We start from the raw sequence: 11907 nt of genomic DNA, 5'->3' as shown, positions 1-11907 counted from the left end.
CAGGCAGGATGGAACAGCTGGAGAAAAGTGTCAGGAGTGATCTGTGACAGAAGAGTGTCAGCTAAGGTGAAGGGAAAGGTTTACAGGACGGTGGTGAGACCAGCCATGATGTATGGTTTAGAGACGGTAGCAATGGGCAGAAGACAGGAGGTGGAGCTGGAGGTGGCAGAGTTAAAGATGCTAAGATTCTCTTTAGGAGTGACTAGAATGGATAGGATCAGGAATGAGTTCATTAGAGGGACAACACAGACAGGAAGGTTTGGAGAAAAAGCTAGAGAAGCCAGATTGAGATGGTTTGGGCATGTGCAGAGGAGGGACAGTGGATATATTGGTAGAAGAATGCAAGAGATGGAGTTACCAGGTAGGAGAAAAAGAGGAAGACCAAAGAGGAGATTTATGGATGTAGTGAGGGAGGACATGCAGATAGTTGGAGTCAGTGTGGAAGATGCAGAGAACAGGGAGAGCTGGAAAACAATGATTTGCTTTGGCAACCCCTGAAAAAGGGACAAGCCGAAAAGAAAAGAAGGAGATACTTCTGCCTTTTGCCCTGCAATGCCCATATTTCCCCAGTAGATGGCTAAAATCATTTTAGCATTTTAGGCATTATGCATGACTTTTACATGTTATTCCTCTTAATTTACACAAACGCCCCATCTATCTGCTCCTGACCCAGCTCCCCTGTCAAGTTTTAGGACCCCTTATGGCCTCAACTCAAAAAGTTCGCCCACACCTGTAAAAGACCCTGGGAAAAAAGATTTGTGTAGGATTAAGCTGTATTTGATGGTCAGACAGAGGATTTGAACAAATTCAGGACCCCACTGACCCTCCATTTCTCAAAAACACAGTAAAATGACTTTCAGATTTTCCTCAGACCTTACATAAATGGAGAAAACATTAAACAATTACATAAAAACCTCAGGCGTGAGCGTAATTGTTCTATTGTGTGTGTTTTCTCCATTTTATTTAACATTATCTTGTTTGCATTTATTTTATGCAATTTAGTTATTTTTTTATTTTTCCTTCAAATTGTTTATTTGCTTTGTTTCAACATTCCTTGTGGTTTTGTTTCATTCGCACTGAATAACAACTTAAATCTGCACTTATTTGTACAAATAAAGTAATAAAATCCTAAAATCCTATCCCTTTTGGTTTTACTGAACACTTATGTCATAATTTAATACTCAAACACAAATGAAAAGAACATCAATAATTAAAACAATTTCCTGATGCAGTTGTTCTCTTTTCCCTTCTAACGAAATAAACTTTTACAATCATGAATAAAGATTTGTGAGAAAATCTTTCTAGAGTCAGAATCTTGTGGAAAATCACTCACTGTTATCTGTTCACCCCCTGTTGGATCAGAGCTGGCAAAGCTGTTATCTGTTGCTTAGTAACTTTTTAGAATTTCGTGTTTTACAAAATTAGGATTTTCAACAGGATGATGACTTTGCTCTACAACAATGAACGGTGATGTTCGCTCACTCTAGCCAATGTTAAATCCATCAAGATTTAAAGCAAGGAAACACATATAAAGTACAGGATAAGGGTGAGGGTCGGGGGGGCAGGTCTGAAAAGAGAGATTGGTTGGGGTAGAAGATGCTAGATTTATCTGTGATGTGATTAAGAGGTGCATTTGAAGAAAAGCTGTCCACTAAGAATATCACATTAAAGCCAAGCTAGACTCTCAGCAGCTGCATCGATCTACACTGCAAGCTACTGAGGTCTCCACTCTAACCAAGTAATGTACAGACATGGAGGGGTGGTGGGGGTGCTACTTATTTACATTAGACATTTAACCCTTGTAAAGTCCTCCGGGTCCCAATATATCTTTGTGTCTGTGTGTGTGTGTGCATGAGTATACTTGCGTGTGCTTGTTCTCGTACTGCATGACTTGTGCCAACTTTTCCTCATATTCACTAATACTCATATTTTGGGACAAGATGAAAATCATTGCAAGGACAAACGGTGTGTGTAAAAATTTGAAGGACTGCACAAGGGTTAAACAAAATCTAATTCACAGTTGTTCTGTTTAAAACACTGTTTGAACTCCAGGGATAATTCCTTAAAATTATTTTTTCCTTTTCTATTTCTTTGATTTTCTCCCTTATTTAAAGTTCACTGCAGTTGGGTTATGTTGTTTTTTTGTTGAACTTCTGTTTAAAGACCAAAAGTGAACAGTTTTCTTAATGTCCTCATGTACTAACTATAATTACTTATTTATAGATGCTGTGTTATATTCAGTTTTGGTTTTAATATTGTTTTGCATTTTTATTCCTTGTTTATTCCTGTTTTTGTCATTGTTGTTAAAAATGGCAATTTACTAGGCTGGTTGGCCGATATTATTGCCCCAATATTAGCATAATTTTGTAATATCTGTAAAAATCGCTGTCCATTTTTCTTCGGGTAATGAAAATCTGATGACACAATGACTGTTTTGTCAAATTTGGTGGAATCGCTTGTAGGGTTGTGAGACGTTTACCTAAGGTTTGGGGGCAAACAGCAGCATATATCGGTATCGATCGGTATTGATATCGGGATTGGAAATTAATTGTTAATTGTTTGGACAATATCGGCATATCTGATATTGGCAAAAAAGGTAATATTGGACATCCCTACAATTTACCGAGACTAACCATGATGTATTACAACTGTGATTAATCTAGATTAATCATAATGAGTTCACAGCTACTTTGTGAGCATTTATGATTAAAATTGTAATACATTTTCAGACCAGGTTATTACTTTTAAACCTTGCTTCAGAGATTCTATATGTGATTGTAATTATAATAATACAAATGTAATTATAGATCCATCCATCCATCCATTTTCATCCGATTATCCGTTACCAGGTTGCGGGTGCAGCAGTCGCCACCCAAATCACACTGCACTGCACCAACCCCCCAAACCTTCCTGCAGATGGTAAGTCCACTGGAAGATACCAACCACCTCAACCGGGATTCGAACTTGCCCAGGAGGTGAATCCTGGGGTTCCACACCAATGACAGAGACGTATACCGTGAAAAGTCTATATACGCGAATGGAATGAGTCTTTCCGGATCAGTGGTGTCTTGGTGGTTAAGGAAGCAGACCTGGGTCCGGAAGGTTTCAGGCTCAAGTCCACCATCTGCCAAGTTACCACTAAGGTGCTCTGAGCATGGCACAGTCCCTACAAACTGCTCCCCGGGCACTTAAAGCTGCCCAATGTTCGCTTTGGTGATGGGTTAAAAGCAAAGGTCACATTTCGTTGTGTGCAGTGGTGTGCTGTGTCACAATGACAAGTAGTTCACTTTTCCTTTCCTTCTTTTCATCATATCTTCAAAAGCTGATTGGAAGAGTGTTTTAATGTGTTTACCAGTTAATGGCTGCTTCCTCCACAGCTGCTACTTGACTGGTTTGGCAAAGTGACATGAGATTATTATTTCCACCCACATAATTGTTTCATGTCAACTGGCATCATGACTCACATGTGACGTGACACATTTCTGACAAAGGCGGTTTGGTAGTTTGGATGTCCGTGTCTTAATTCGTCCTCGGAGTGCGTTCCACTCGTGTTCCTTTGTGGCAAAGAAGCTGCTGTCACTTGTTCACTTCTTGTGAGTGTGTCTTAAATGTGTATTTACATGATGAGCGTGATAATAAAAGTGAGTCAGGTCAAAGAACTCCCAGTCCTGCAATCCCCCTGTGCTGAAGCGACACATTAAAACCAATATCCCCCTCAACAAAACTACACATCATTTAACCAGCTAATTACCACACCACCACACTATTTCTTGCACATCTTGCACCATGACTCCCTAATTAACAACTCGAATAGGGAATAAATTGATGTGTGCTGACTTAATGTTTTTACTACTGTATTTCTTTTCCAGCAGGAGGATTTGGTTTTGGCAGAGAGGACATCATTACATCTTTAAATTTGAAGTCAATCTTACGTTGATAATTTGCTGTGCATTTTTTTCCATCATTCATTAAGTACGTTAGCATCAACAGGAGTCATTTTTTCCATCTCCTACTGTCTTTCTCCAAGTGTCCTTTTTTTCCTACATCCTCCAATCTCATGGCTCCATAGGGAGAAACCTCTTGAAACTTTGTAGCCACAAAATTTAAAAAATAATTAACACCTAGGAAATTCTTTCATTGTCTTTGAGCTTTTCATGACCCTGCACCCTACCTTAAAACACATTGAACAGCTGGGATGTTGTTAAAACTTTTAACATAAGTCAAGGGCACACATCTGTTCCAGCACATATCCACCACAGATCTCCACACAACTCATTCCCCTTAACTTTTGAAACCACTTATTCCTGATGATCCCCAGTACTAACTCCAAAAGGGTTATTTGCTGCTAGTATGTTTAAATTTTTATGTGAATGATGAGTACAGAGTTTGTGAATAACATTTTCCAGAACAATGTGGAATCCCATGGCCATAGAATATAAACCACCATAAAGATCATCTGACATAAAAATATGAATGAAAAAAAGCAGAAGAAAGTTGCAAAAAAGAAAGAGGGTGGAAGATGTCTATGTCCTTTTATATTCTAGATCAGGGCTAGGCAAACCTTTTCGCCCACTAGCCAAAATAAGATTTAAATCAGACCGATGGGTGGCATGTAAAATGCTGGGCAAAATAAACGTATTTTTTGGACTATACGTCCCCCTAATTTTCATCCTTTGGCTGGGTTTGCGACTTATACTCAGGTGCGACTTTCATATTAAAATATACAATTTCACATCTGTTATTTTCACACTGACCGCCACTAGAGGGCACTTTAGGCTTGTGTGTCAGCATCTGCTACTCCTGTATCACTGACAATTTATATGTTCGTCTTTTCACACTGATAGCAGCTAGAGGGTACTGGTGCGACTTATACTCCGGAGCGACATATATTATTATTTTTTCTTCTTCATTATGCATTTTCTGGCTGGTGCGGCTCATACTTCTGAGCAACCTATAGTCCAGAAAATATGGTAAATAAAATGTACAAAATTAAACCTAAACTTTCAAAGAAAATTTAACGCATTTGATGTCTGCATTAACAGAAAGTACAGTCGATTTGTTTTAATGCATGAAACAGAAAGATTAGCTGCGAGGCTAAGGAGACATTAAACGTGTTAACAAAAATAAGCTGGAAGATAATATGTTCTTTCTGAGGCAGTTGTGTGGCTGTAGTGTAGTGTCCACTAATCAGAGGGTTTCTGCCCTTTTATTTGTACCAGATAGCTGTGGCAGCAGTGTGTAATGGACAATTGCATGTAGAAGTAGCTACAGTAAACACTGACTCATTTTCAGCTTGTCCACCTAAGACATAGTCTGATGGTAAACAGGTAAAACTGAGAATGTTGATGTCCTGTTCTAAAGTATCTCATTTTTATCCTCCTGTGCATTGAGTAAAAGTCCCTCTTACAACCTTCTTCAAAAAGGCTTTTTTTAATCCAGTTGGGCAGATGTTAAGACATCATAGAGAGATTATATCATTATTTATCATAATTAAATCCACGGTTAGTGCATAGTTAGTGAGTCTAATTAAAGGCAAGATAAAATGTCTGGAGGACAAAACATTGTAAATCCTCTTATCAGAGGAATGGAAACCACCTGTTCATGAGGAGGTGCATTCTTCTGAGGTTTGATCATTAGCAATTATCAATGCCACCAAAGTCTTCATATGAGCCTGTCTGTTCTTTATCATTTATGGGGAAACAATGTTCCCACTAATGTGGTGCAAGAGTAAAATTATTATTTTTTTCAACAAAACGTTGGTGATAGCAATAACAAAAACATATTTAAATATGTTTTTTACATTAAATTCAAAGTTATATACCTTGTAAAGATGATAAAACTGTAAATTAGTCATAAAACATTATGAGCATATCATGATTTTATATACATTTCCTATTTTTCTAAAAATAAGTAAAAAAAAAAAAAATTGTTGCCTGATATTCATCATCTGTGATATGTTTATGCATACTCTGTATTACTATTATATATACTACTAATAATACAAGTACTACTAAGTAAGTTATGTGCTTGCGTGTATGTGTTTGTCTTTTGAATATGAATTGTGTAATAGTGTAAATATTGGGCTTATGTTTGAATATAACTATTTCCCTAAACACCTCCCAATAATAACATCTTTTTATTGCTGTTCTTTTCCCGCTCCGAAGTTCTCTGAATTTCTCAATAAACACTATTTTCACTGGTTTATCCATACATTAGGAGGGCATTCTGTCATCCCAACTAGGTACAGTACCTTATGTAGTGAAAATAATAAAATGAGTTTTGGGATATTGACAAGCTGTTTAGAAACTGTCAATAACATCATTATTCCCAAAAGGCCCTAAAGCTTTATGACACCACTGTGTAAACAGCTTTTAACAAATGACTGGATTTTTTAGATTACCAAATATTTCTTAAACAATTCATAGATCACCTTAAAATGAATTTCAAAAGTCAAACTTCTTTCTTTGTCTGCTGATAGCATTTTGTTGGCAGATCTGAACTTCACAGCTAAAGATTTGGGATTATTTACATAAATGGACAAAGGTCAGTTTCCTTGCAGAGCAACTGCTGCCTCATCTGTGCCAGAAGCAGTTCTGTGCCATCTATAGGAACAATAATATACTTACTGCCCATAACCTGCGCTCAGTAGTGCAGGCCAAAGGCTGGTTATGGCTGCTGTTCCTGCCAGTTCCGTGCATATGTCCTCGCAGTACTTTGCCAAAACTGCCTCCATCAAAAGCGATTACACAGATTTGAGTCCAAACAATCCGTCATGTACTTTGGGTATTTATGCTACTCAGTCATAAAAGCATGCAGTATAATAGTTTTAATGGCTGTAATATATTAAAGACACACACAGGCACCAACACAGCAGGCCAGTATTGATGTTCATTGATTATTCCTAGCGCTATCATTCTAGTCTTTGGGCAGTAAATCCCAGATTAAGTTTTCGTTATATCACAAAGCTGATGAGGTCAAATCCTAGTCCTCCATTATCAACCTTGCCCTCAACAAAAAATTCCAGCCTTCCACAAAAAAGCCAGTCTTCCACTACATAATTTAGAGTGGAAGACAAGGCCAAACCCTGGAGTTGCTTTTATTACTTGCCAATAATTATAATGTCATGTTGATGGACCAAGTCAATATCTGTGCGCTCTCTGCCTTGATGCTCTCGCTTTCTCTCTCTCTCTCTCTCTTGCTCTGTTGATCTTCCTAGTGTTTTCCTAGTTTTCAACTCGTCTTTGTCCTCACTGTCTGTGTGTCGTCTCTTGTCTTTGCACTTATTATATATTTTTTGTGAATGTTCCAAGATTGGTGATGTTGGATAAATGGCGGCTGTTCAGCCTCACACAAACACCGCAGCTTTCTTCCTCTATGGTGCATTCCTTCCTGTCGCTGAGGTGAATGCATCACAAGTATGAGTCATATATGAAAGTTCCACATTTAGGAATGGATTCCTGCCAAGCTCATGCTATGGCCACACACACACACAAATGCATGCACATGTGCATAAGAATGGTGACACCAATGAATCATGTAATGCATTTAGAATTCTGAATTTGCAGATTTAAGGTCATCTCCATGGCAGCTAGGAAATATGTTACCACGGAAACCCGTGTTGAAGCTCAGAATTGATTCACATTTTGGTGTTTTTTGTTTTTTTCTTCTCCATCCTTGTCTATTTGTGAAAATGGTGGTGGAGTTTCACTCACAGGTGTCTGTTTTGAGCAAGCTGTTTGTGCTCCTGAAGTACTGAGGGTTTTCTATCACCGGGATCTTAGTCATGCCAATGATGACGGCATCAGGGCCCATCTCTGAGGACGATGGAGTGTTGCTGCCATTGGAAACGTGGTGGAGAGGAGAGGCAGAGTCGTCGTCATTGCTGATCACCGATGATGGTCCTGACAGAGAGAGAGTGAGAGGAGGAATGGGGGAGTTCAGTATGTTTACCAGCATCTCTAAAGTCACTGAGAATGAGCAGAGATTACAAGAGCCAGAGAGCCAGTTCAGCTCACGGATAGTGTGATAGTGTAAGGACGCTGGAGAATTAATTACATTGTTAAGCTGTTATTAGCGTAGATTGAATAGATGAGATCATAAAGCGGGGAAGTAAGAAGTTGGTATTGATCACATTAAACCTTTCAGAGATAGAGAACACATCTACAACGGGGCAGTACAGTATTGCAAAGTACTCATTACTGGTAGACTACATAAATAATGTATTACATTTATGAAGTAATAGAATTCTTAAAAGGTATACACAAAAAACAATATTATTTAAAATTGTTGAGTGAAACAAACCCATTAATCAAAATTAATGGGGTTGAAATATTTGCAGTAGGGCTTGAAATTGTTATTATTGGAATGTTTAGGTTAAAATCCACCCACTTTTGCCAATCCAAAATGGAAATTGTTTAACTATGCTGCTATTGTTGTGTTTTCCCATGGTTGTCTGTTATGCTCACAACTGGACCACCCTGTTTGGTCCATGTGTGGACTAAAATGATGCCAATCTCTCCATTGGCCAGATACAGAAAACGAGAGGGCAAATAATTGTCAAATGTCTGATAAGCTGGCCAATGTTTTTTAGCACACTTGTGGCTCCATATTTCTCTTGTTACAATTGAGCCTCTTGAGGCCTGTATCCTTTTCATCTGGGTCAGGTAGAAGCAGTATTGCATTGCAATGCCTATTTTTCATTACCTGAAACAACTCAGTCTCAGTCTTTAATTGTAATGTTGAATTTTAGAAAGTCACAGAGTAGTAAGAGTTTCTGCTTGTGGAAAAGTGTGTGAAGGCAACACACATTTAAAAATCACTTTTTGTTCTTCAGATGATTTCATCTGCGGCATTTAATGATGTATTTAAACAGAAACACTGATGACAAAATTCCCACCAAGCCATAGGATGACACAGGATATTAAAGCATTCTAATCTGGAGCCTTAGAAATGAACTCAGAAACCTGGTGAAATTCCATTATGCCTTATTTATCTCTCTCTGGAAAATAATATTTTCAGTAGCACAAGCTTCAGTAAACAGCAGATATTAAAATTTCTATGACATGAATCAAGACGGTGAAAGCATAAGAAAGGTGGGACAGCATGAGTCAGACACGGAGACTAACCCTTTTATAGGAAGTGTTTGATTTGGCAACAGAAGTATTGTTTGTTTTTAATTAGGATTGTGAAATGAGTCTTCTGTCCTGTGTTTGTCAGCAACAGTAAACACATCTGACACACGCTAATTTTCTTTGTCTTTAGATCCGAAGCCAACGCATTAACTAATACTTTCACTCACACACTGTATCTCCTTACAGCAACATTTACAAATGCCTGCAGGTTCTCACTATGTTCTCACCTATAGAATATCACATGCAGTACACACACACACGCATGTACATAAACAAGAAAAAAAGGGGGAAACAACATACGCTAATACAAAAGTTGTCCTCCTAAAAGAAATAACGGTGTGATGGTCTACAGTAATGCTGTAGCAATAGTAGTAGCAGTAGCAGTAGTAGTGTACAGTAGTAGTAGCAGTAGCAGTAATAATAGTAGTAGTAGTAGCACCAGTAGTAGTAGTTTACATAACTACACTGTGAATTGTTTTTTTTTTCTTCTAAGTGCACTATAACTTTAGTCCCTTTGTTCATGGCTGTAAATAGTCACTTCACTGATATACACCTTGTAAATACTGTGCCTAACCTGCTGCTACTATTACTAGTATGTGTCTATCCTGCTGCTGTAACAACTGAATTTCCCCATTGTGGGATTATAAGTCTCTCTTATCTTTTCTTAGAAGCAGTAGCAGTAGTAGTATGCAATAGTAGCAGTAGAGGTTTCTTGGGACTTTCTTGTAGACCTGGATACACGTTTACCTTGCTAAAGGTAAAAGTGTGCATTGAGTAAAAGTCCCTCTTACAACCTTCTTCAAAAAGGCTTTTTTTAATCCAGTTGGGCAGATGTTAAGACATCATAGAGAGATTATATCATTATTTATCATAATTAAATCCACGGTTAGTGCATAGTTAGTGAGTCTAATTAAAGGCAAGATAAAATGTTCTGTATGTGCAGAAAAATGAATGTTCAACATGCAGGTGATTGTCTGTCAATACGTGTGTGTTTGTTTGGGGTGTGGCTGAAGATCATTAACACAGGGTGTCCCAGGAGGAACATGTGCAGTGTGCGTGTGTCTATGTGTGTGTGTGTGTGTCGGTGGATCCTCTGGGATTAGCGGTGTGAGGGATAAGAGCGAGATGGACATGAGAGGTGAAGGTGTAAGTGGGGTCAGGTCATGACTCTTGACCCTGCAGAGTTAATGGAGCTGATGTTTAAACTGATGGAGACTGGAGCTGTTGACTGTGTGATGGGAAGTTGTCTCTCACTGAGATACGACCACTCTGCTGTTTATTGTACACGGGTCAAACTGCAGCACGGATTTTAAGATGCAAAGATTGTGACTGTAAAACAGATGCTACAGGATAACTCTACAATAATTCATAAAGTACATCTTATAATATAAATGTTTAAGGCAGTGTTTTTTAACCTTGGGGTTGCAACTCCATGTGGAGTCGCGTGAAGTATCTAGTGATTGATAAAAAAACAAAGTTTGTTAAAAATACATTTTTAACTAATTATTATTCTTTTTAAAATTATGAATAAAATACCACACACTAATCTGGTTACACTGTGTTTGCAACACAGGAGAACAAACATGTTTTCATGTAACTAGGTATTTTTTAGAATGAATTAATATAATTTGACAAAACATCACAGACATAAAGTGTGTGCATTTTCTGCTTCCAAAGTTCATCAAGCAGGCCGGCTTGCACCCTGCAGTGGGTCGGTTTAGACCCGCAGGCCGTATGTTTGACCTTAAATTGCGAGCCAAACATTTTTTTGGATTGTCCTCCACTGTGATAGTAGATGTACACTGTAAAACCAGGCAATGCAAGAAACCCACTGTGTGGCTCGGTAACCTGATATGGTAAACAAAAATTAATTGATTAATCTTTTTAACTATACCTACATAATTAAATATTTTAAAAATAACATGTTTTGCCCGGAGTAATACATGATCAGAATATTTTTAATAAATCAGACTCTCAAATAAACGTGTTGATGGCAGTCATTAACTTGTGGAAATAATCTGATAATTGTTATGTAATTTAACACGTATTGACTGATGGACAATGTATATCCAATAATTCCACAGTCCATCCACTTAAATTATCTTTGGTCTAATACATAGTCAATACACATAACCCTAACCTTTATTCTCAGGTGTTTTTGACATTTTATATTCTATGTTTTTAATCTACCACTACTTTGTTGTTACTGTATACTGTAAATATTTTACGTCAACACACACATATTGTTTCTGGAGCACTGCATTCCATTTGTAATGTTTGTGATCCATGCTCTTCCTCCAGTAGTTGTGTTTACTGTGGCACCACCCCGATCACTGTAACCTGTTCACCAATTACTCACCCCTTCCCTGTGTACATAGGTTTCAGTGCCAGTTTGATCACATTACATTCTGATTGTATTCCATATTTAATTCCCTCTGTCATGTAAAACTCTGTTTACCATAGAGGATACTGCTTAGCCACTGTTTTTCTCTATCTCTGCATGGATCTGTTAAGGAGTAACAGAATGTTTTTCATTTCATCAACTCGTGGTTGGATCTGTTGTTTTAATCTCCTGAGTTTGCTACAAGTATCTCCGCAGCTGTGAGCTGCACTGTACAACATGAAATCACAGAATCCCTCTGTTGAGTGTGTGTTAGCTGCAGTTGCAAAACTAATATACAGTATTATTATATTATATATATGATTATATAATAAAATATATATTATAATATACATATATATATATACATATATATATATATATATATATATATAC

At 37.7% G+C, this 11907-nt stretch overlaps 1 protein-coding gene across 2 annotated transcripts in view; it reads right to left on the bottom strand.

Annotated features, from left to right (window-relative positions):
• ntrk2a (neurotrophic tyrosine kinase, receptor, type 2a) overlaps positions 1–11907 on the bottom strand; it is a 106781-nt gene that overhangs the window by 21340 nt on the left and 73534 nt on the right. For both annotated transcript variants that reach the window (XM_017042958.1, XM_008336700.2), the window contains exon 14: positions 7713–7901. In XM_017042958.1, the coding sequence (XP_016898447.1) occupies positions 7713–7901 (189 nt within the window). The remainder of the gene's footprint in view (positions 1–7712; positions 7902–11907) is intronic.

This window comes from Cynoglossus semilaevis, chromosome Z (assembly GCF_000523025.1).
Source record: "Cynoglossus semilaevis isolate Cse_v1.0 chromosome Z, Cse_v1.0, whole genome shotgun sequence".
Lineage (NCBI taxonomy): Eukaryota > Metazoa > Chordata > Actinopteri > Pleuronectiformes > Cynoglossidae > Cynoglossus > Cynoglossus semilaevis.
The sequence above is the reverse complement of the archived record's forward strand: the minus strand, read 5'-3'. Positions and strand labels throughout refer to the sequence as shown.